General features: G+C 38.9%; 2 protein-coding genes across 4 annotated transcripts in view; one reads left to right on the forward strand and one right to left on the reverse strand.

Moving 5' to 3' along the window:
- NLK (nemo like kinase) overlaps positions 1-25,739 on the forward strand; it is a 123,666-nt gene that overhangs the window by 91,975 nt on the left and 5,952 nt on the right. For 2 of the 3 annotated variants that reach the window (XR_011492145.1, XM_020884783.2), the window contains exons 4-9: positions 3,196-3,302; positions 4,768-4,853; positions 9,222-9,431; positions 13,032-13,133; positions 19,331-19,417; positions 25,148-25,240. Coding sequence is in view for 2 of the 3 variants with exons in the window: in XM_020884783.2 (XP_020740442.1) it covers positions 3,196-3,302; positions 4,768-4,853; positions 9,222-9,431; positions 13,032-13,133; positions 19,331-19,417; positions 25,148-25,240 (685 nt within the window). In the remaining variant the exon portion in view is untranslated. The remainder of the gene's footprint in view (positions 1-3,195; positions 3,303-4,767; positions 4,854-9,221; positions 9,432-13,031; positions 13,134-19,330; positions 19,418-25,147; positions 25,241-25,739) is intronic. The other variant, XM_020884784.2, reaches the window with a different exon arrangement.
- Positions 2,091-2,494, reverse strand: LOC110131836 (large ribosomal subunit protein eL42-like). The gene has a single exon (XM_020884785.2). The coding sequence runs from the start codon at positions 2,468-2,470 to the stop codon at positions 2,150-2,152; it is 321 nt and encodes a 106-aa protein (XP_020740444.2). The 5' UTR covers positions 2,471-2,494; the 3' UTR covers positions 2,091-2,149.

Genomic DNA, 25,739 nt, shown 5'->3' on the forward strand with positions numbered 1-25,739 from the left:
TTTCAATCCTGGCAGGAAGAAGAAAATTGTCAGTAAACTCAGAAGACATGACTGACATCCCATACAGATAAGTACTCTGTTTAGGAGTTTTCTTTCCTGAGTAAAACCACAAGTTGACAATACAGGGATGGCAGTTGTGAAGTTTTTTTGTTTTTGCTCTGTTGTTCTGTTTTGTTTTTTCCCTGTGTGATGTTCCTTTGTTTTCATCCCTTGAGATTTCTGAAACCAACTCAAGAATATTAGAACCTCTGATTAAGGCTTAATGGTGCAAATAGAAAAATTTTTCCCCTGTCTCTATCCTATGATTTAAGATTTCCCAGTGGGGGAAAAAAAAACTTTTTTGTATATACAAGAGGGTTAATATCCTTAATATGTAAGGCACTTCTACAAATAAAATTATCACCCCAGTAGAAAACTGAGTTGAAAAAAGAAACAAGTCTCTCTCTCCACTCCTCCTCTCTTTTCTCCTCTCATACTCACACATATATGTGGTCAATAAACATGTAAACAGTTTCCATCTGAAAACACATTTGATAAAACAGATCTTTATTGCTAAAATCCTTCCTACTGTCCCCAAGAATTCATACTAGAAGAGGCAGAAACCTCTGCTGGTAGTAATGAGAACCCAGAAGCGGGTTACTTCTTGCTCAGAAGATCAAAGCAGCTAAGGAATTGGAGGCATCAGGTATCTTAGAAAGTAGGGATGCAGGTAGGTCTAAACTCAGAATTGCTTGCAAGCCTTTGTTAGAAGTAGTAAAGATGTTTAGGTGTCTTTTCCTATCCCACAGGAGACCAAATAAAGCCTTATTCCCTGGCGACAGCAGGAGCTAAGCTATGGTGTCTTTGGCTCTTCCCCCGCTCTTACAGAATATCTTGGACATGTTATTTTGAGCCGTCAGTGAGTCATCCGTTAGAGATGATGAGTAGACAGTTAAATATACAAGGCTGGACTTAAGGCAAGAAAATTACTAGAGATGTAAAGTTGGGAGTCGTCAGCCTGGATGTTATTTAAAGTCATGGGACTCTCTTCGATTACCCAAGAGAGTGAGTATCTGAAAAGAAGAGGACCAAGCCCTGGGGCATTTCAACAGTAAGTGGTTGGGAAGGAGCACCAACAAAGGGAATGAGAGGAAACAACCAGAAAGGGAGAGGGAAAGTCAGAGCTGAACGTTCCACCAGCCATTTGGAGAAAGTGTCTCACAAAGGAGGGGTAGTCCAACTATGTATGTCAGCTGTTAATCAATTTTTCATTCTCCCTATGCCCAAGTTGTCCCTTTTCCTACTTGTTTGTGCTGAAACATGAAATTAGAAGTGTTTTTAAGTCCCCAAATAATAATCACTTATTACAAGAGACTTTTTAAAGCTCAGAAAGGTAAGATACAAAACCTCATGTTGCTTTTTGAAAATGTAAGTTATGTCCAGCACTTACCATTCCAATGAGCATGCCAGTGCTGAAAAAAGAGCCTTTGCCCCAGATCCTTTTAGTTTTTTATAGCTAATGATGAGCACCCAAAGACTCCAACCTCCATAATATCTTTCTCATAGAAGAATTTTAGGATCTGAGGAAATATGTAAGAAAACAAACTAACTCTGCTATTTTTTTGTCTTGCCTTTTCCTGCTTTCAGGTGCACGGGGCTGAGGAAGAAGCCTTAGTGTTTTACTCAGAATGTGAAACTAACTTTTACAAGCTGTTGAACAAATTTGTTTGGGTTTTTTTTCTTGTTTGTTCATTTGTCTTTATTAATTTTTATTGGAATACAGTTGATTTACAATGTTGTGTTAATTTCTGCTCTATAGCAAAGTGAATCATTCATAATATACCCACCCTCTTTTAGATTCTTTTCACATATAGAATGTGTCAAAAGAATTTAAATCCTGTAAGAGCCTCCTAAACTCAAAGGCCCTTTTCCCTTGTCTGAAGGAAGCTTATAAATCGTAAAACTTGCCTAAAATTTTAAGGAGTTGTTAACTGAAGGCAGGGGTAAGTCATGAATCTGTCCTTTTCTAGATAAGCAAGAGACAGTAGTGCTTTTTTTTTTTTTTTTATTGATGGCATTTTTATTTCCCTTCCAAAAAAACCAACTGGAACTAAATGAAGTAAACGATCTCAAACTTTTATTGTCTTCATAATAAAACAAAGTATGAAGCTCAAAATTGGATCACTTGGCCTTTTCTCTTCTTATCGCCTCCCAACTCAAAATGCTTGCATCTCTTAATAGCCAACATTCTCTTCGATCTACAGTTGGGCTCAACACATTCAAGCCTCAGTACAATCTTCTTTGTAGTTTTAGCCTTTTTCTGGAAAATCGGCTTAGTCTGCCCACCATAGCCACTCTGCTTCCTGTCATAACGCCGCTTTCCCTGGGCATATAAAGAATCCTTGCACTTCTTGTACTGTGTCACTTTGTGGGGCTGATGCTTCCCACACTTCTTACAGAAAGTCCGGCGGGTTTTTGGAACGTTCACCATGTTTGCGAGAGCGATACCAGCACAAAAAGTGACAGTAGTGCTTTTACCGAGAAAATTCCACATCTCCTTTACTCCCTGGGCCCTAGCTTTCGATCACCTGCCTCATGTTGACTGTGCAAAGCCCTGAGGATATAACGGAGTACAGAGCATGGGAAGCTTAAAATTAAGTACGGGAGGTATAAGTGTATAAGAAGTTAAACAATAAAAGTTCAGTTGTGAAGAATGTAGAGACTGAGATATGAACTAACCGTTTTGCATGTTTTTCGGAGTACCATGCTTTACAAAGTAACTGAAGCCACTGTTAATGGATGGATTACATCTTTTGCTTTGGTGCCCTGGTGGCCTAGCGTGAGACCAGCACCCTTTCTTTTTTGGATTTAGAGGACACTCCAGGAACATGTCTCAATAGACCCCGAGACTGCTGGTCTTCACATTTCTCCTGATCTGGCTGTCTTTGAAAATATTTACCCTTGTTTTTCTCTTTTATAGTGCTAATTATAGTCACTTGATTGTTAACTTCTAACTTTTTAAAATTATTTCATTTTGGCAGTGTTTTCGTCTTAGGAGGGCTGGAATTGTCATCTCTTTTCATGCTATCCAAAAGCTTTCTTTCCCTAAAGCTTTTTCAAGCCTTAAAAAGGGAAGTTATGTATTTAGAGTTGATACCTAATTTATAGGGATTGGGGGCTGAATTCTCTGAACTCTCCTTAACTAAAAACCTCAAGATATGTTGTCACAGAACTGATGCAGAGTGACCTGCATAAAATTATCGTCTCTCCTCAACCACTCAGCTCAGATCATGTCAAAGTTTTTCTTTATCAGATTTTGCGAGGTAAGACTTTCTCTGTGAAGAAAAAGGTAGTGTCACTGTATAAATGGAATATTTTGCTTTTCATTTGAACTAATCTGACCTTCCAAGGCTTACTTCTTGCCTAACAACTTTTTTCTTCTGACCAAAGTATATTTAATACTCTCTATACTTGATGTTAAATAAGAAGCTTTTAAGGGTAGCCAGATGGTTCTTATTTTTGGTGATGGAAGAGAAGGTCCTATCTAATTCATTAGGTAGTCAAGGGGGTTAATCCCGGGGGGTAAATAAGCAGGATGTTTTGCCACAAAGCTTCCACTGAACAACCTTTAGTAGGAGTATGTGGCTGGCATCAGATGATTAACTGAAAAGGAACTGTGTTTCCTATGGATGACATACATTCTTTAAGCCAGCAGTAGGTGGGCCTGGTCTGAGAGTTGGCAGGCATGCCTGAGTTCCACTCTAGAAAAGCAAAATGACTTTTATAAAGTCAAAGCATGGAGAAGACTGACAGAAACAGCCAATCGCTCCCTCTCCAGCCTGGCTTATTCAGGAGTACTGACGACAGAGAAACAGTTTGGGCTGACATTGTTGGAGCTTCCTCTGGCCATCAGGTGTGTCCTTCAGAATTTTGGCATTACACCTGTTTAAAGCTGAAACAGTTTTCTTACCTAGTAAAATACTTTTTTCTCCCATAGGATTCAAAGAATTCAGACATTCCTTATAAAAATTGAAAAGCATCTGCCAGAGGAAGTAAAACACATACACAGTGTTAAAACTAGAAAGTTCACCTTCTGTAGATTTGTTGATATTTGGGAGTGGGGGTGGTGGCAGAGGGAAGAAACTGGATAGAGGACCTTCTTTAACATTGTAGAAATGTGATTTGCTTTATTTTATTCAGAAGACTCAGCCTTGAAGCTGTGCCTTTTATCTAGCACTACTAAAGCCCACAGACTTTATAAAGATATCAAAAATATTTTTAAAGTAATTAATTACCTTCCTGATTCTCAGTGGTGGAGAATACTACCAACAGACCTGGGCAAGTTTCTGAATTTTGTCTCATCAGTGAAAATCTGTCCTGGAAAAGGCTTGCTGTTGGTTAATGGGAACTATTTTGTGGCAGCAGCTCACAATCAGCTTCGGAGTATCCAGAGCTCCAGGAGCCACACTTACAAACTGTTCAAGGTTATTGGTCTGGTCAGCCTTAACTCCAGGGCTTGGAATGCTTATCTATACTTAAACCTAAATAATCTTTCAAATTATAGACATTATCTCTAGACTGTGCAAACCTTTGATGACATTTTATTTTACTGTAGCAAAATTACAGTTTTTTGAGGTAGGACTAAGTCAAGCTTTTAATAATGTTCATTATGCAGTTATTTAGAGAACAATTTAAAATCCTGTACTCTTGTTTCTATGGTTTTCCCCCAAATCATTGGTTGAGTAAAAGGAATTAAATATCTGCAGTTATATCTGTTTGTTATTTCAGGTTTGAAATATCTCCATTCAGCTGGCATTTTACATCGAGACATTAAGCCAGGGAATCTCCTTGTGAACAGCAACTGTGTTCTAAAGGTAGCTCTTCATTTTATTTAAACATCTAGGAAACAAGTGGAATGTCAGGATGTGTTTAAGAACACGTTTTTGTGAAAGAAATGGTTAAATTTATTCTCATCACTTTCCCAGAAATTAAAGAACCCAGTGTTCTCCACCAATATCACTAGTCATGGACAAAATAGTAACTTAATTTTTAGTCTTGGCTCATGGTTTCTTCATGATATTTTGCACATATTTTGGAAACATTGGAATTGCAATGTGACTAGAAAGAAGACTAGAGAAGGTGATTTCTTTTCAGCTTGTTCCATTACAAAGAAAGTGTGTATCAGAAAAAAGATTGGAAGACCAGTAAGCATCTACTTACATGACAATCAATTGTGGCTTTTAAGAAGACTGTATGTTTTTGCACAGCTGATGTTTTTATATGCTGTTTGCCTGAGGCAGCAAAGTAGGGAAATAGAAACATTTAAAAGTGAAAATACTAAACCAGAAAAGGGTCAAAGGTATTTCCACAGTATGTAGTGGCCAATCCTCAGTTACCCCTCTGAAGGGGTATTGATTACAGGGTTTATTATGGTTAGCAGCCCCCATATCTCAAGACATCAATTTCAGTTTTACTCTCGAGGCAGTACCACCCCCTTTGTCTTTTGTTAGAGTGGCTCACAAATAGCAAAATCCACATGTTCATTGCCCTCTCCCTAACAGAAATGTGTCTTAACAGACCTAAATAGTGAAAGGCCCATCATATCTTTCCCCATTATAGAAATTGGACATAAGGGCCTTCCTAGAGCTGAGTCATCTCTGTGAAAGCAAATTAAAATTCCACTTATTTTATGAGCGGCTACAGTATTATATGGTGCTTCAGTCTACAGTAAATATTCTTAACATTTCAATTGATATATTTGAAAAAGAAAAGAACTGTTTATAAATGTTGCCTACTTTAAATGTAATCAACTGTCATTAGTACTTATCCTGTTGGCAGTTAAACTAAACCTTAAAACCAAGTATATAAATGAATTTCATTTTTTATTTTAAATGCTTTCTTTAAACTGTGGGCCAGTTTTCTTTAGAAGCTAGTGTTTTAAACTGCTTTTGAATGAAAAAAAATCTCCCTTCACTCTATATGTGAAGAACTCTGCTGCTGTTTTAACTCTAGAAAGATTAAAAACACCTATTTTTCATATTTTCCTTGAAAACACTAATATTATCCTTAATTCTTTTGTTTCCACAGATAGTTAATTGTCCCAAAAACCATTAAAGTAAAAACTCCCAAAGTAAATCTTCCTTCTGTAGGTCATTGAGTTCACTCCCCTGCCGCTTTTCACTGTGGGACTTCCCTGGTGATCCAGTGGCTAAGACTCTTTTAAGTTTCAATGCAGGGGGCCCAGGTTCAATCTGTAATCAGGAAACTAGATCCCATTTGCCACAGCTAAGACCCAGCGCAGCCAAATAAATTAATTAAAAAATAAATAAATAAAAAGAGCTGTAACCAGGCTTCCCGTGTGGCTCAGTGGTAAAGAATCCACCTGCCAGTGCAGAAGACACAGGTTTGATCCCTGCTCTGGGAAGATCCCACGTGCTATGGAGCAACTCAGACCGCATGCCACAACTGTTGAGCCTATACGCTAGAGCCCAGGAGCCACAACTTCTGAGCCCATGTGCCGCAGCTACTAAAGCCCACACACCCTAGAGCCCATGCTCTGCAACAAGAGAAACCAATGCACCACAACTAGAGAGTAGGCCCCGGTCGCCTCAAGTAGAGAAAAGCCCACACAGCAACGAAGTCCCCACACAGCCAAAAATAAAATAAATGAATAGAGTAGTAGCAAACTATTAAAATACAGTGTAATAAACATCTTCAGACCTTATCTCCATAACCCACTTTAATTCTTTTTTTAAAATAATCAAAAACCTTAGAGTCAAAAATTCTTTGACTTATCCAGACCAAGTCAGTTATACGACAGTTTAAGCCAGTTTCTTCTTATTTCAGTTTCTGGTTGGAGAACTTCACAAAGCATTTGTGTAGAGCCTGTCATGCTTGATGCCATTAACTGCTTGCAGTCCATTTTCTAAATCGTCTTTTATGGTATTGTAACCTCCAGCTACATGAAAGAGTAACTAAAAGAAGATGTCATTTATGAATAAACAACATACAGATCAGAACAAATTGAAATTTTGCTTTGCTTCTTTAACTTGTCTTGGCAGCTTACTTTTAAAAAGGGTAGATCGCCAATCTACTGATGCTAATTCTCTCTTCTCAAATGTAAAAATTCATAGAAAATAATTATGACAAAACATTTTTTAAAAGTCATCCTTTTAGATTGAGACTCTATTTTGTTTACTATTAGGCCCAAAGCAGATAATTTTGCTGGAAATTGCAATCTCTTTTTGGTTATCTGATCATATAAGCTTCTTACTTTGGATTTAGCCTGTCTTCCAGATAAATTGCCAAAAAATGAATCCAGATCTTTTTTTTTTTTTAAACAAAAGGCTTGCTTTATAAGAGAAAACATTTTCTGTTGGGTAAGGTGGTGTTTTGTTTTGTTTTGTTTTTTAATACCAGAGAAAGTGGATTTTTAGTGGGGTTTTTTTTGTTTGTTTTAAAAGATAGCCTAAAAATTTTTGGTCAAGTAATACTTTTAAAATATTACGTGTTATTTGAACACTGGGTTTTGGGAGGATTTGGTAAACAACATATGCCTGTTTTCCTTTTTGGTATAGTTTTTCTGTGTGGTCTGAAAATGTACTTTCATTTTAAGTTTTAAAGATATTGGTTTCATACTGATTTGTCCCCACATACAGACATGCATTCATTTGATGTGACCAGACATAGTAGATTCAAGATAAAAAGAGAAGATTGCCAAAAATTAGGGCTAAAATATGTTTTCTTTAAAACAGTAGTTTTCCAATGCTTTTTTAAGCTATGAGACCCTTTTTTCAAATAAAATATTATGGCAGGACCTCAACTTAGAAGGCAGATAAGTATTATTTTGTCAGTTACGTTAATAATGTTGACTCAGACTTAATCAAGGAGAACACTGGAGCTTAGATGGTCATTCCTCTCTTATCTCTTCCTCAGTGCTCCCAGTTTCTGTTTTGGTTGCCCAGTATCAAGAAAATCTCAATTCCTGAAAATAAGCAGAATTTGCTGGTGGTGGCACTGCTGCCGTTTACTAACAGCTCACCTTGCAGCCTCCAAAAACTTTTCACTTAAACAGAAAGGGCAAGACTTCCCTGGTGGTCCAGTGGCTAAAAATCTGCCTGCCCACGCAGGCATGGCTTCGATCCCTGGTCCCGGAACTAAGATACCACGTGCTGCAGGGGAACCAAGCCCACGTGCCATAACAGGAGAGGCCACTGCAGCGAGAAGCCTGCACACTGCCACCGGACAGTAACCCCCACACTCCGCGACTAGGGGAGAAAAGCCTGTGTGCTGCAACAGAGACCCAGCGCAGCCAAAGATAAATAAATTAATGACATAAAATAAACAGAAAGAGCAAGAAAAGATTTATTCCTAGGTTTGTAGGTAAATCAACCAGTCTTTCTCATTTACCATTTTGTCTCCCAAGTTCTAGCATACTGCCTAAAATATAATAGACATTCAATTAATTGAATATTTATGGCATGAAGAAATGAAGGGACCTGTTAGCATTGGTATTCTACAGTGTGCTACTTTTTGACATATTCACACATTGGAATGTGAATTAGTATTTTAAATATTTATAGATTCATGTGGAATTTAGGTAAAATGTTCATGGAACTCCTGAAGTACCTCAGGATTCAGCAGGACTCTGTTTGAAACCCATAGCTTTGAAGAAATTTTACTGTGTATATTCCATAAAGATAGTGAACATATGGGAATTCCCTGGTGGTCTAAGTGGCTGAGACTTGATGGCTTCATTGCCACGGCCTGGGGTTCATCTCTGATCAGGAAGCAAAGATCCCACAAGCCATGCAGTGCGGCTAAAAACAAACAAAAAGATAGTGAACATAGTTAGCTCAGGAGATCTTTTTTTTTCCTTATACTGTCTTCCTCCATAAGCAGCCTTGAAAATAAATTAGCTTGGTTTCTTCATTGAACCGAAAAGTATACATTCAATTGCTTTTTGTTTGTTTCATTAGTTACCAATTAAAAACAAATGAAAAGTGAAAAGCTTGTCTTTACAATAATTCTGTATAGAAATATGGAAGTTTGAGACTTTCTTCCCTCTCATCCAAATAATATCAAGTTATATACTGACACAAATGTACTCCACCTGTATCACTGAAAACTTTGCAAAGTTCAGAGGTCTATCAAGATTTTAGTTTTTTATTATTTTGTTCTACTATTCCACTTGTAAATGTATGTGTCTATTTGACAACATTTTGATAATCTATTCTGTTTAGATTTGTGATTTTGGATTGGCCAGAGTGGAAGAATTAGATGAATCCCGTCACATGACTCAGGAAGTTGTTACTCAGTATTATCGGGCTCCAGAAATCCTGATGGGCAGCCGTCATTACAGCAATGCTATTGACATCTGGTCTGTCGGATGTATCTTTGCAGAACTACTAGGACGAAGAATACTGTTTCAGGCACAGAGTCCCATTCAGCAGGTATGATTTCACTTTAGGCTTTAGGAACTTTCAATTCTATTACAGATTTCAAGGAAAAACCATCTTGCGCACATCTTGGGCTATTCATTGTACTGTCCAAATTGCTTTTAGCGAATTCAAGTTCACTTAAAATTCAGAAAGTTATGAAGATTACAGAGAGATTGATTTTGCAGCTTGCGAGCCTATTAAGAGGGAATGTTGACTTTATTACATGCACTGATGCATGGCAAGCAGACTCCGCTGTAACAGTTTGCACAGGTGTAATCTTCAGTGGTTTGAGAGCCTCTGTTCTTTCTAACTGAATGGATCTGACTCGAAAATGTATTTGGTGACTTCATGTACTTACACTTTGTGCTTAGAATATAAATTTGAGTGTTTACTTCTTTAAATACGAACATTTGGAACCCTTTCCAACCTATATTGGACTAAATAATTTAAATATGGCAGAGAATATCAGAAGCTGATTAAAATGTTGGAAACCATTTGTGATACTCTAACTGTCTGCCTTTATAAACTAATTCGTTACTACCCACATTTTCTTTGGTCTAATTCTTAAGTATTTTTTATTCGTAAAAATTTTAACAATCTTGTTTGCATGAGAAGTATGTAACAATGGTGAGTCAAGCTGTACAATCCAGTTGGTGGATTCAAATCCTACTCTGCCATTTGCTGTCAGTCAAATCCTGGGCAAGTTAAACTGTTCTGAGGATTGTTGTGCAGAATAAATGAAGTAATAGAGCCAAAACTAAGGCCTGGAGTCTGGTAAGCACTCAGTAAATGTTAGCAATTATGATGGTGGTGGTGGCAGTGTGCCAGGGTATGAGGGATACAGCTGTAAATAAAGCTTTCTGAAACTTTCATGTGAGACAGAAAATAAATAAGTTGGGGGGCTTCCCTGGTGGTCCAGTGGTTAAGGCTCTGCACTTCTGGTGCAAGGGACATGGATTTGATCCCTGTCTGGGGAACTGGGATCCACATGCCTCAGAGCATGTAAGCCTGTGAGCCACAACTGCTGAGCTCATGAGCCACAACTAGAGAGCCTGTGCACCGCAGTGAAAGATCCCAGATGATACAAACTAAGACCTGATGTGTTCAAACAAATATCTTTTTAAAGAAAATAAATATAATCCCAAGTAATGATAAATACTACCAAAAAGAATTAAACCAGGTTAGGGATAGAGAGTGATGATGGAGCCAGAGCAGTGCAAAAAAACCATCTGAGGGAGTAACATTTGAGGAGAGACTCCAGTGAAATGAGGGAGCAAGATACCAGGAACAAATATTCCAGGCAAAGGGACAGCCAGAAGGTGCCTGGATGGAGGCGGCACCAGGAACACACCTGGGATGAAAGGGACAACCAACATAATAGAACCCTCTGAGGCAGGAACAAGTGTGGGTGTGCTGGAGTGATGGCATGACTAAGGAAGAGTGTGTAGAAGATGAGATCACAGAAAAAGAGCCTGCCTGACCTTGGCAATCCGATAAGGACTTTGGGTTTTATTCTGTCCAAAGTGTGATGGAAAGCTGTTTTTGAGCAAGAGAGTGTTAAGATTTGACTGATCACGTTTGAAAAGATGACCCTACCTACTGTGTATCTTTGTAAATAATTCATGCACATGACAAAAAATGAAACCATCTCCTTTATGCTCTGTCTACCAAGAATTGTTAAGTGATACATTAGAAACTGTATATGCTCTGATCAACATTTAAATTTATTTCCCTGCTATACATCCAGTCATTTTTGTTTAAGTCTACATCTTTTAAAATTGATCTTGGTGATTAAAAAATTATCGTATATAAATCTAATGTTGGGTACTATTGATAATATCCACTTTATTACTCAATTTCTTTAGAAAGTAGAGTTTAACAGCCTTACCTATAAGATGATGTCACATATGGACATAAGCTGCCATACAGAAGAGCTTAAGTAAGGACTTCCCTGGTGGTACGGAGGGTAAGAATCCACCTGCTAATGCAGGGGACACGGGTTTGATCACTGATCCAGGAAGATTCCACATGCCTCGGAGCAACAAAACTCATGCGCCACAACTACCGAGCCCACAGTCTAGAACCCAAGAGCTACAGCTGCTGAAGCCCATGCACCTGGAGCCTGTGCTCTGCAGCAAGAGAAGCCTGAGCACCACAGCTCGGGCGTAGCCCCCACTCTCCACAGCTGGAGAAAACCCATGCGCAGCAACGAAGACAGTGCTGAAAAGAATGTACAAAGGAGAGTGTGAAGCAACCGGAACGGGGTTCAGATATCTCATTTTCTAGAGAAATAACATAGGTCTTGAGTTTCTCAGTCTGATGCAGCCACTAAAGGAGAACTCACATCTATCAGTCACCATTGTATTTTGGAGTGAGAAATCAAGATCTATAACGAAAACAGAGTCTAACTTACAAATGGAAGTATTAGTAGATATTTGCTGTAGCATTTTCTCTTTGAGAAATACATGTCCTATGTGCTGTAGTATCAGCAGACTTCATTCAAATGTTTCTTATCCATAGATCTGAGCCATTTTAATAATTTAATTTATTTTTGGCTGTGCTGGGTCTTCATTGCTGCATGGGCTTTTTTTCTAGTTGTGGTGAGCAAGGGCTTCTCTTTGCGGCGGCTTCTCTTGTTGCAGAGCCCAGGCTCTAGAGCACAGACTCAACAGTTGTGGCACACAAACTTAGGTGTTTCAAGGAGTGTGGGATCTCCCCGAATCAGGGATAAAACCTGTGTCTCATGCATTAGCAGGCGGATTCTTTACCACTGAGCCCTCAGGGAGGCCTGGATCTGACCCATTTTAGACAACTTTCTCAATATTTCCAGTTGTTTTCATAAACTGCTCATTTCCTTTTGTGTTTATTAGAGGTCCAAAAGTATTGCCAGGTCACTTTTCCCAGAAAGCTTTTGCACAGAGATGTTTAATTCTATGCAAAACAAGCCACTTGAGAAACTCCATTATCCTGGAGGGCAGTGATACTGAGGGCCACCCCATGGTTTAGTTAAGTGCAGGAAATAGTGCTTTATATTTGGAAATCCCAGAACTAGGAGAAGAAGTTTTCTCTGTAAGAATTTTCCATTCTGGAAGAATTAGAATGAGATGTCATTGCTAATTGGGTTAGAATAATCATAGCACTTACAGAAAATTGTTAAGGCAGTTTGCTATCTACAAGGGCTTGTTTGTGAGAAGACCATTTTTTTGGTCTCTTTTATTGTGCCCAGCTAACTAGACGTGGCCTTACACAGTGTCACAGTTTTCTGGGCACCACAGTTTTTCACCAATGTGAAAGATTATATGTGGTGCGAAGACACACAGCAGGCACATACAGACTCATAAATTACTGTCACCTTGGAATGCCATGGTGGCCAAAACCATTTTCTTTATTTCTATCATATAGATCCCAACTGAAGATTTTTCTGTTTTTTTGGTCTTTTTTTTTAATAGTCCAGAAAGTGAAAATAGAGGCTCCTACCAGTTAATCTGGAACTTTCCTAAGTTTTCTGCTCCCCTCCATATTTGGTCCTCATTTCTCAGGCTATGACATAAGAGTAATGAAAGGTTGTTTCCATGAGCTTACTAACCATCTGTATTTCCTGTTTGTTCGTAGTTGGATTTGATCACAGATCTCTTGGGCACACCATCACTGGAAGCAATGAGGACGGCTTGTGAAGGCGCTAAGGCACACATACTCAGGGGTCCTCATAAACAGGTGAGAGGAGACAGAGGGGTCCTGTATTTGGTCACCACCTGTTTGGGCAGAGTTTCCCTCCCACAGAATAACGAGATGAGAATGTTTAAACAAAAACATTACATGTAGGTTTTATTAATTTTTTTATGTCATGGCCATAGGTAAAATGTTAAAATATTTGTCAAACCCAATAGGATATAGTAATTCCCAGTGCTGCAGGAGAAAGTATTTTTGTAGCACCTTTGCTAGTAAATGACCTCTGGCTTTGGTCTCCTGGTTTTTGCCATGTTGGGGACAAGTTACCGGGGGTGGAGCCTTGACCTTAGTATCAACCTGGTATATGTGTATAAAGCTGTCGTTTCTCACATACTGAGCCAAAATATCCGGTATCTCTTATTCCAGCCAGGAATGTGAAGCTGTTTCTATTGCACTCTTGCCACTAACACAGAATCAGATGTGAATGTTGTTAGAAAAGAAGTATGAAGAGAGATTGCCAGATTTGCACTGATCAATATTACTTGCAACCAGCCAAGTCACTGCTGAGAAAGATGAGATGGTTATTATTTCCACCCTGTTGATTTAACAGCATTTTTTAGAAGCACTTTCCTAATCTTCTTTGGACAAAACAGCTTAATGATGTGAAGAGTGAGTAAGGGGAATACTTTTCCTAGGAACAACAAACCGAGACAGAGGGGAGAAGGCCTGGCCAGGGAACCTCAGCAACTCTTCCCTAGGCTTCGCCTTGCTTTCTTTTATAATGGGCATTGAGATGATCTGATTGATCGTTAGAAGATCTGGTTGACGTAACTGATAGACCAAGTGACAGATGGAGTTTGGCAGGCCTCAGATTACCTGCCGGACATTTGATCAAGGTGTTGCCTTTACTTTAGAGTTCCCTGTCTATGATTCTGGCGTGAATCTGGAGCTTCCATTTTCACAGGCAAAAAAGGCAGTGGGTAAAACATGTTATCTTCTAAAACTAGCTCGAGCTAGTCATTGTAAATTTACTACTAGAGATGTAGGTCCTGGTGTTTTAAATAGCCCCCTGCTGGTTACATCTTTCTGAAATGATGGGGGCGCTGACTCCCTTAGAAGAGCACCTTCCTCTCAACCTAGAGGAAGGTTCTGTATTGAAAGATGTAACAATATCTGTTATGTTCAATTTACTGGCCAGTATCAGGGGTATTAAACTAGTTTATCAATACCTGGCATATATACCTTCAAAGCAGATTTTTAAAAAATTTTGTTTGTGTATTTGCAAGTAAATATGGGTACACGTAAAGTAAAAATTGTACATAGTTAGTCATTCTCAGCTCCCCTACATCATCCTAGTCTCCTCTGGATTAATTTGAGAATATCTTTCCAGACATTTTTCTATGCCTTTACATATATTTGTACAAACAGAAATATATACTATTGTTTGTTGGGATTTTTTTAAAAATACACATATACAGAAGGAAAACCTCATTGGCTATCTTCTTAAAGTCACAGATTACTGCCTCAAATTAATATACTTATGTTGGTTGATTAATATACATCCTTCCAAGTGGTTTATCAGTCAGGATTCTTTCCACTGAAACTCAGTTAAAGCTGACTGAAGTCAAAAAGGATGCATAACTTAGGGCTCATATAACTGAAAAGTCTTGAGCTACCACTGACTTTGGGCTCTGCTGGATTCAAGTAGTCAAATGATATTTCATACCAGGAATCTGCCTCTCTTCTGTTCTGTTTTCCTGTATTTTGGCTTCATTTTCAGACAGGCTTTCCCCCATGAGTTGGCCAAAATGAAGCCAATAATCTAGGCCTACATTCTATTAGCATATCAATCCTTCAGGAAAGAGCTTTCCCAGATAGATTAATAAAAATATTTGGAGGGTCTCTGATTCTGTTAGGAATGTACTTGGTCGTGAGGATTAGAAAACCCTGCTTGTGTGTTAGTCGCTTAGTCATGTCCAACTCTTTGCAACCCCATAGACCGTAGCCTGCTAGACTCCTCTGTCTATGGAATTCTCCAGGCACGAGTACTGGAGTGGGTTGCCATTTTCTTCTCCGGGGGATCTTCCCAACCCAGGGATCGAACCTGAGTCTTCTGCACTGCAGGCAGATTCTTCACCATCTGAGCTTTAGGGAAGTCCCAAAAACCTTGCTTACAATGATTTAAAGAAATAGAAGTTTATTTTTTCCTCATATCAAAAAGTCCCAGAGGTAGGCAATCTGGTGATGGCATTGCAGCTCAATTATGTCATCAAGGATCTAGTTTTTTTCTTTTTTTTTTCACCTTTAGCATGTGACTTCATACTCTCTTGCCTATTGCCTCGTAGTCACAAAACGACGCTAGCTTGTCCACAAATCATATCCATATTCAAAACAAGAAAATGGAGCAAAGAGGAAGCACTAGCAGTATCTCTTCCTTTTCTCAGGAAAGCAAACATTTTCCCAGAAGCCTGCCTAGCAAACCTCTGCTTATGTGTTACTGTCCAGAACTGTATGGCATGTGGCCTCCCAGAAGGCAAGAAAGGCTTAAAAAAAAAAAAGTGTCTTTTCTATCCCAGTTATTAAGGGTAGATAAGGGATAAAAGGATTGGGAGGGTGTGTTAGGTTAGCCACCCATTACCCATTGACTGTTCCCAACCTGTTTTAACTATGTACATCATCCTAGAAGCAGTGGTGGTGCTCAGGAGAATACATCCTTTGATTGGCCAAGCCCTCTGCCCATCTTTGCAGTTGGGAGACTGAAATCAATTCCCAGTTGAATCACTTGATCTGAGAGTGAGAAAAGGAGTTGGGTCCCTTAAGGTCAGGAAATAATGGGCAGACAAAAACACTGGTATTTTCTATGCATTGTCTCTTTTCTACAACTCTTGACATGAGTTTGAGTAGGCTCCAGGAGTTGGTAATGGACAGGGTAGCCTGGCGTGCTGCAGTCCCATGGGGTCACAAAGAGTCGGATGCAACTGAACTGAACTGAACGGAACTACAACTCAGGATCTCGGATGAAGGGAATCTTAGCTGCCATGGCCCAGGAATTTATTAAGGCAGATTGTTGAGGCTCTGCCGTGTTGATAGGATTGAGAAGGCTCCTACCAGCCCTTAGTCCCTTTGGTCATCTCATAAGGTTTATAGCTTCGTTTTTCCTCAGATCGTTCTCAGCTAATTGTGTCAGAAATAAGTAAAATATTTTCACTGAGGCGAAAATAGTTCTGGCTCCTGTCAGGGACTTTATCTTCCAGTTAAGAGAATGAGAGTACTCTAGAGAGTTCACGCAGCTCAAGCTCCTTAGTGTTCAGATGGAGGTTTCTTTTGTATAACCCCAAAGTGCTCACCGTAGTGCACCGTGTGCGGCGCAGCTCAGCTCATGCTGCCGACTGAGCCCGGCTTCTCTGCTGCCAGGTAAAGACTGTCAGGAGTCTCCAACGGGCCTTGCACAGCCTGGCTGACTCTGCTGTGGTGACCACACTCGGAAGTCTCTTGATAACTGTGGCATCTATCACCTAGGGCCTCTCGCTCAAGCCAGAGGCTCATCCTTGCTTCATTTTACTAGCAGTTACTCATAGTCATCGCTGGTGCACTCTTCATAACCCTTCCTGTCCTCGTGACTCAGCATGGCACCCGCTCACTCCTACTGGCCTGAGTGACTTACAGACTTGAACAATAGGAAATGGACCTGTATAAAATGTACCCATATATTTTAGAGGGAGAAAAGTAATTGTGTGAGTATTGGGGGAATTGGCAGAAACTTTTTTCCAAAGGAGATGTTTAAGGCATGTTTCTAAGCATTCTAGGGCTTCCTCATGGTTCAGCAGTCAAGAGTCCACCCACAATGCAGGAGACGCAGGTCGAGACGATCCTCTAGTGCAGGGCATGGCAACCCACTCCAGTATTCTTGCCTGGAGAATCCCATGGACAGAGGAGCCTGGTGGGCTACACTCCATGGGGTTGCAAAGAGTCGGACATGACTGAAGCAACTGAACAGCAGCACCTAAACTTATTTTTTCTCTTATTCAAATTGATTCTGTTGCACATGTTGAGAAATATAAATTTCTTAGCATTGGCTCCACAGCGTGCAGCAAAAGAAAGAAAGAAATGCAGCATTTGTAGTATTGCATCTTTCCTGTGGAGCCAATGCTAAAGTATTGATAGTTATCGTTTGGGAGAGGTACTGGCACGGCTGAACTGACTCTTCTTTTTCTCTGGGCCTCTTTTTAACATGCATATAAAAACACAGAAAAGGAGAAAGTATATCAAATGACTGTTAAGGCTGAAATGAAACTTAGGATTATTTTTAGTGTATTTGTTGGAATGTACTTCTATAAAGAAGAATAATATTGGGGGGAGGGTGAATTTGTAATATTTCAGGTAGCCTTAAACATCCACTCTTGATTTTCACAAAGTCTCCATCCCATATCCATTTGTCCTCTGGTCATAAATTTTGCCTTCTAATTTGTCTTAGATCCTCTATTCAGTGACCTCTGAAACTGCTTGTTCTTATGTTTTCCTTAACCAGAGAGGTGTTAATCATCTTTGTTGTCTCAGCATCTGGCCCAGGACCTGGCACTTTGTGGATGTCAGGATTAGCAGCAATGTTGGTAGGTAGGCAGGTCTGTACTGGTGTAGTCTAATGGATGAGAGCCAAAGCAAGTCACTTACCTGAGTCTAGTGATGGCAGAGTTAGAATTTGAAGCCACATCTTCTAGTACTTATTCCAGTATTAGTATTAGTATTCCCTTCCTTAAGCTATAACCTGCCTCCACCACAAAAATGGAATGAGGGGTAGATTCACTTTGAGAGTGGAAGGGAAAGAGTTGCTTATGGGGAGACATTTTGGTCAGTAGAAACTGGCTGGAATTTGGCTGCCAACCTACACAAGTCAGTAAAAAAGAGGATAACTATTCAGTTAAACCAAGAATCAGAATCTTTCAGGAATATCAAATGACTTCATTTTACACAATAAAAAAATTCTTACAGAAAATATGTGTAAGTTAAATCATAAGTTAAAACCTCTTTCCCACACTGTCCACAACCCCCCCTCATCTTGACTAATACAAATAATTTTAGAGCTGCCATAGACTTAGATATTTACTCCTTGGTAAATGCACCAAGGAGTAGTGAACTGGTCTACATGTATCTGAATGCCAATTTTCTATGAGTTCTGTGAGCATAGTCCTCTTTATCTGTGGTGATCCTATCAAGTATTGTACAGTTAGAATGAAACTTCAGAGATTGTTTAGTCCAACCTCCTCATTTTAGGGAACTGAGATTCAGATGTGTTGATCTAGTTAGTGAAGTAGAACTTCCATCTCCTTTTATCTCCTGTTAACTCGTGATCCCAAGAAAACATTTGTAAGGTGAATAATTACCCCCTGATGATTCTGAAGTGTCGTCTTGTTCTTGTTGGATTTTCCTGTACAGCTTAACTGTTGGAAGGAGGCAGATACAGAGAATACTTGATGCTAGTAGTTATCATAGCAGAATTCTAAGGCTGTGATCAAGATACAAGGGGACCCTTCAGTGTCACTTGAGTGAGAGACAGAGCAGTGACACCATTCATCTGCCAAGCAGCAAAATAACTGCTTTATAAGCTCTGTGGCTTCTAGGCTCATTAGAATCATCTCCCTGCCTCAGTGCAAAAGGGTTAGATACAGGTTGTGGATATACCTGCCCCTGATTAATACAAAAGACAATTATTGAGTGAGTAATCAGTGCTAAAGGCAGTACGGCTGGAACCTGCAAAAGCAATGTCATACTTTCTTAGAAGACTCTGTAATCTCCTGAGTATCCTAAAGCTCCTTCAGCATTTTAGCAACTTTATGATAACGTTGACATAAGACATCGTTCACATGCTTATTTGCACAGTTCGCTTGCAAGTGGCCAGGGTTGTAAATCTTTTTTCCCATCCCTCGGCATGTTTGGTCTTCCTTTGCCAAAGCGTGTATAATATAAGGCTAATTAGGGGTTTCATATTTGCAGGATTACCTTTCAGTTTTCATAGGCTCTTTTGTGCTCTGACCTTCAATGGGTAATCATGCAATATAAATTATGCACTGAAAGTCAGTTGTTGCTTGTGAAGACTGGTTAATGAGGGGAATACTCACCTCCTTTGAGTTGAGATTTCTCTGCGCACACCTTTAGAGCTGGGTACGTACCTTGTCATACATCGGCTGTATCCCACATCTACTTACACAAAGACTCACTCACTTATTTGAATTATTTTTTTGCAGCCATCTCTTCCTGTGCTTTATACCCTGTCTAGCCAGGCTACACATGAAGCTGTTCATCTCCTTTGTAGGATGTTGGTCTTTGATCCAGTAAGTAGTGTTTGTTTTTATATTATTTTAATGAATTAAAAATGTGTTCTAGGAAAAACATCCTGGCTTTGAGTAGATGGGCAATGTAAATAATGATTTTTAAGAAGATAACTCATATAATTGAGGGCTGAAGTTTATCATGCTCCCCCATCACAAAGAAGTTCGAGTAGTGACACATAATACTAGGTGAAGAGAGAGAAGGAAGGGCATCATCCTTATTTATCTCAATATTTGTAAAAGGAGTTTGACACCAGTCTAAATTAGGGGAAAATTTTTTAGCATTATTTGAAAAAAATCTGCCCATTGTATTGCATAAGGAAGTGTTTACTCTGGGTTTTCAGTTCAGTCACTCAGTTGTGTCCAGTTTTTTGTGACCCCATGGACAGCATGCCAGGCTTCCCTGTCCTTCACCAACTCCCGGAGCTTGCTCAAACTCATGTCCTTTGAGTAGGTGATGCCATCCAATCATCTTATCCTCTGTCATCCCCTTCTCCTCCTGCCTTCAATCTTTCCCAGCATCAGGGTCTTTTCCAGTTTGTCAGTTCTTTGCGTCAAGAGGCCAACATGTTGGAGCTTCAGCTTCAGCATCAGTCCTTGCAGTGAGTATTCATGGCTGATTTCCTTTAGGATGGACTGGTTGGATCTGCTTGCAGCCCAAGGGACTCTCAAGAGTCTTCTCCATCACCACAGTTCAAAAGCATCAATTCACAGAGTGAAGTAAGCCAGAAAGATAAACACCAATACAGTATACTAACACATATATATGGAATTTAGAAAAATGGTAACGATAACCCTATATGCAAGACAGAAAAAAAGACACAGATGTATAGAACAGACTTTTGGACTCTATGGGAGAAGGCAAGGGTGGGATGATCTGAGAGAACAGCATTGAAACATGTAAATTATCTAGTGTGAAACAGGTCGCCAGTCCAGGTTGGATGCATGAGACAAGTGCTCGGGGCTGGTGCACTGGGATGACCCAGAGGGATGGGATGGAGAGGGAGGTGGGAGGGGGGATCAGGATGGGGAACAGATGTAAATCCATGGCTGATTCATGTCAATGTATGGCAAAAACCACTACAATATTGTAAAGTGATTAGCCTCCAACTAATAAAAATAATTGGGGAAGAAAAACAAAAGCATCAATTCTTTGGCACTCAGCTTTCTTTATGGTCCAACTCTCATGTCCATACATGACTACTGGAAAAACCATAGCTTTGACTAGACAGACCTTTGTTGGCAAAGTAGGATCTCTGCTTTTTAATATGCTGTCTAGGTTTATCATAGCATTTCAAATGGTGGCTTTTCTAAATGCCATTTCTAGACTTGAATCCTCTGAGGCAAAGTTCAGTTCTTCATTTATTCATTCATCTGAAGGATATTTATTACATCTGTGCCAATAACTATTGTCAAAGAAGATTTTTTTAAATGGAAGCGTTTAGAAAAGAAAAATTTTACTTGCCAAGAGTACATGGAAGTCACCAAATACAAAACACAACAGATATTAAAAGGGAAAAAATACCCACAAAATTACCAATTAGGTTTATACTGGTTTTTTCACAGTGAGAAAACAGTAACTTTCTCACTAATTTTTAAATCCACAAAGGTTAGAACAAAGATCAGGGATAAAAATGATTTGTTAGAAAGTCCAGATCTGTAGGAAACAGGGTTCTTTTATTTGGGGGACCAGAATGCTAGCACGGTCATGCTCAAAATCCTCCAAACCAGGCTTCAACAGTATGTGAACCGAGAACTTCCAGATGTTCAAGATGGATTTAGAAAAGGCAGAGGAACCAGAGATCAAGTTGCCAGCATCTGTTGGATCATAGAAAAGCATAAGAATTCAAAAGAACATCTACTATGCTTCACTGACTACGCTAAAGCCTTTGAGTATGTGGATCACAACAAACTGGAGAATTCTTCAAGCAATAGGAATACCAGACCACCTTACTGCCTCCTGAGAAACCTGTATGCAGGTCAAGAAGCAGCAGTTAGAACTGGACATGGAACAGCAGACTGATTCCAGATTGGGAAAGGAATACATAAAGGTTGTATATATTGTCACCCTGCTTATTTAACTTATATGCAGAGTACATCATGCAAAATGCTGGACTGGATGAAGCACAAGCTGGAATCAAGATTGCTGGGAGAAATATCAACAGCCTCAGATATGCAGATAACATGACCCTTACAACAGAAAGTGAAGAGGAACTAAAAGAGCCTCTTGATGAAGGTAAAAGGAGGAGAGTGAAAAAGCTGCCTTAAAACTCAACATTCAAAAAACAAAGATCATGGCATCTGGTCCCATCACTTCATGGCAAATACATGGGGAAACAATGGAAACATTAAGGACTTTTATTTTCTTGGGCTCCAAAATCACTGCAGATGGTGACAGGAGCCATGAAATTAAAAGATGCTTGCTCCTTGGAAGGAAAGCTATGACAAACGTGGACAGTGTACTAAAAAGCAGAGAGATCATTTTGCCAACAAAGGTCTGTCTAGTCAAAGCTATGGTTTTTCCAGTAGTCATGTATGGATGTGAGAGTTGGTCCATAAAGAAGGCTGAGCACCAAAGAACTGATACCTTTGATCCGTGGTGTTGGAGAAGACTCTTGAGGGTCCCTTGGACTACAAGGAGATCCAACCAGTCAATCCTAAAGGAAATCAGTCCTGAATAATTATTGAAGGACTGATGCTGAAACTCTAATACTTTGGCCACCTGATGTGAAGAACTGGCTCATTGGAAAAGACCCTGATGCTGGGAAAGATTGAAGGCAGGAAGAGATGGGGACAACAGAGGATGAGATGGTTGGATAGCATCACCAATTCAATGGGCATGAATTTGAGCAAACTCTGGGAGATGGTGAAGGACAGGGAAGCCTGGCGTGCTGCAGTCCATGTGGTAGCAAAGAGTCAGGCACAACTGAGTGGCTGAACAAGAACCAATCAGAGTGATCAAGTTATTTCTGTCACATCTTGTGGTACAAAGTGGATTTTTTGTTTGGTGTTTTCCTTTTGTTTGTTTGCTTTGGTATGTGAGGTTCTTAGTGATCAGGAAGCAAGACAAAGTGGCCGTTCTTTGGCACAGCCCCTCCCTGTGGTCAAGTTCCTGCCATTAAGGACAGTTTCAGCCACATGCTGAGTGAGCTGGTGATTTAGTGTCATTAGTTTGATATTTTATTTGGCAAGTTTATCTGTATAGCTTTCACAGGAGACTTTGATTAATACATAAAGACCGTTTGTATGGTTAACAAAACTAGAGGCACATGAATTTCAGGTTTCAGAGGTAATTTCTGTCTGCCCATAGAGGATTTTCTAAAGGCCCTGAGGTTAAATTTACTTTTATGTGTCAAGCATATGTTACTCTCTTTATTAGTTCTACTTAGATTAAGATGAGGAACCATGTAATTCACCTGTCCCAGGTTTTACCTGCAGTTCCTGTAGCTGTAAGATGTCCTTTCTCTGAGATCCCACGTTTATTAATGACTGTGACCTGCTGGGAGCTCATAGTCTTTACAGCTCTAGGGCCCAATTTCCCAAGCCACAGAGTGGGTGCCACGCTCATCTCCACAGAGGCCTTTCAGATACCAGTTCTGCATGTGAAATGCAGTCTTTATTCTTCAACGGTGGGTTGTCACACTTAATTAAGTGAAACTTGTGGTGTGGTCATAGTTACAAATTAGATTTATCTACAAAAAGGAGGTTTGATTTATCTAGTAAGGAGGACAGGGTCTTACTGAACTTAGTTTATGACTGATTTATTAAGGATTCTTTTCTTTGTAGTTATGAGAGTTCCATATCTAGCTTAAAGAATGTTTCATTCTGATTTTGTCCTGTTAAATTTGAGAGTTAGTGATACATTAGAAAGAAAGAAACGAGATTTTTTTTAAAGCCATTAAAATAGAACATTAACCATAATTAAATAAGTTTATTTAATCCATTTAATCTGAAGTAGTTGATTCTTACTTTGTTGGTCTTGGGTTAAGCAGTCTATTACCTCATGTCTGCTCCTCGTGGCTGACTATGGTGATGATAATCAGCTGTACCCATGAGTTTGTACCCCAAAGAACGATAGTCAGGAATGCCTGATAACATTTCTTTACGGAGATCCTTGTGATGGTTCATGTGGAAGACTCTATTCCTGATCTTTATCTTGTAGCAGAAGCCTTTAGGCAAATACAAGGAAAAAGCAGAAACAACCAGGGGATGATAAGATGAAAGGGCACTGGTTCTTTTATTATAATAATACCGACAGTACTGAAAAGGATGGAGTACAATAAATAACTTTAAAAGATGTAATGAATTATTACCTCAAAATAGTGAAGACATTGAACAAATCTCCAGAAACCTTAATTTATCTAAACACAATAAACAGTTGTAAGCAATATTTTAAAAGTACAACAATTATTATTAGGAATTTAGACAGTTATTCACTTTTTTCTCTTAATGAACAAAAGCATATCTGTTTTCTAACACACACATCTTTCTTTCATCACACATTCTTTTATGCTTTTTAAATACACATGTACTTTAACTCAAAGGTATTTGCCATCTTTTTTTTAACTGTTTGTTGATGGCTGCTAAATAATATATTAATTAAGAGCCTAGATATATTAAAATTATGTTGCCCATATATCCAAAGACCACATATTAACTCAATATTAGTAAGGTCTTAATGTTAACTAAGAATTAGGAGTTTAAATTTTAAGTTGACTCATTAAGTCTTTAGAATTTTTAACATACAAAAAACAAATTTCATTTTAGAAACACATTACCTATTGTCATTTATCTAATTTAGTTGAACAAATAATTTTTCCAGTAGGAAAAAAATTCAAAATGATTAGGCTTTTTATGAGGGGAAATCCTAAAACTTATAGAAACCAGAATATTGTATTAGCATTATTTGTACATGACAGTAAAATCAGAAAGAAAGCAGGTGGGTGTATTTAAATTTTTATTAACTATTAACTCATACTGATTTGTCCAAAGAGTCATCTTGTATACAATTATGAAAACTTTTAAGTTGTTTATGAGAAATATTTTGCTTACTTTGTGGTCTAGTAATTAAGTAATAGTATTATTTTAACTCACAATTAATGCTTTTTTAATTTTTGAGTTACAACTTGAGCAAGAAAAAATTTCTAAAGAGCCAAAATACTTCATTCATAAGGAAGAATAATGTTTTGATATCTTTCCATTTCTTTTTATAGCCTTTAACATGTTGTTATTGTTTCTAAAAGCCAGTTGCAATAGGAGTTTGCTCCATTTGATTTTAAGAGATCTCATAATATGATGTATTAACTCCTCTCAGAAGTATACAAAGTACATCCATTTATATTTGTAAAATGGAAAATTTTATCACTCTTATTCAAAACTTAGAAGATCCAATTTTGATAAAGCAACAGAATCGCATAAAAACAAGTATCCATACCTATTACAAACATTGATCAAGAAACAAGATGTAATTAAGACATAGAGGACATAATTATGCAACATCAGATACTTCAAACGAACATCACTATTAAATCTGAGAAATTCTGTGATTTTTTTTCACTTCATTTTTACAGGATAGTTTTTCAGTGTTCATACCCTTACAAAGTGATAGTCTCCTTTCTTTAACTTTGTTTCAGAAGTCCCAAAGAGACTTTAATTTGTTTAGAGAAATGAAAATTGATCATTGCATGCTAGGGATTTGATTTGCTTTTCGCTCAAAGGCTTTTCTTTTGTAAGGTGAGACACGTCAGAGGACCTGGTACTAGTGCACAGGACAGACAGACACAGAGCATGCCATCCATAGTTAGGAAAACACCAAAATCTCTTCAGGTATGCATCTGAAATCTTAGGAAATATCAGAATCCCCAGACAAAAGACTTAACAGTGAAACCAGATTCCATCTGCTGGTTCACAGCTGACAGGGACCCAGTTTCTGACATCTGCCCCTGACAGAAATGACTGCAAGGTTGTATGATAAAACCCAGATTTAATCACTGCTGCCACCAGCTTGGACACAATCAGCCATGCTCAGTCAGAAACAGAAATAGACTTGGCCGGTACCCAGATAATGGGCAAAAGCCAAAGAGCTCTCGACCCTGCACCTGAGACTGGCTGGAGATGCTATGGACTCAGAGGGGTCCAGACCCAGGCAAGGTGTCCTGTCCTGTATTTTTTGGTTCTGACAGTAGACCTTGATCCCAGCGGAGCCTCTGGGAATAGTTGGACTCATTTAGGAAAAAAGAAAAGGTTTAGTTGCTAAGCATGTTAGTGTCAGACTTCAGAAAGGCTATGTCACCAAATAACAAAACACAACACACAGCAAAAGGAA

Source organism: Odocoileus virginianus, chromosome 17 (assembly GCF_023699985.2).
Source record: "Odocoileus virginianus isolate 20LAN1187 ecotype Illinois chromosome 17, Ovbor_1.2, whole genome shotgun sequence".
Classification (NCBI taxonomy): domain Eukaryota; kingdom Metazoa; phylum Chordata; class Mammalia; order Artiodactyla; family Cervidae; genus Odocoileus; species Odocoileus virginianus.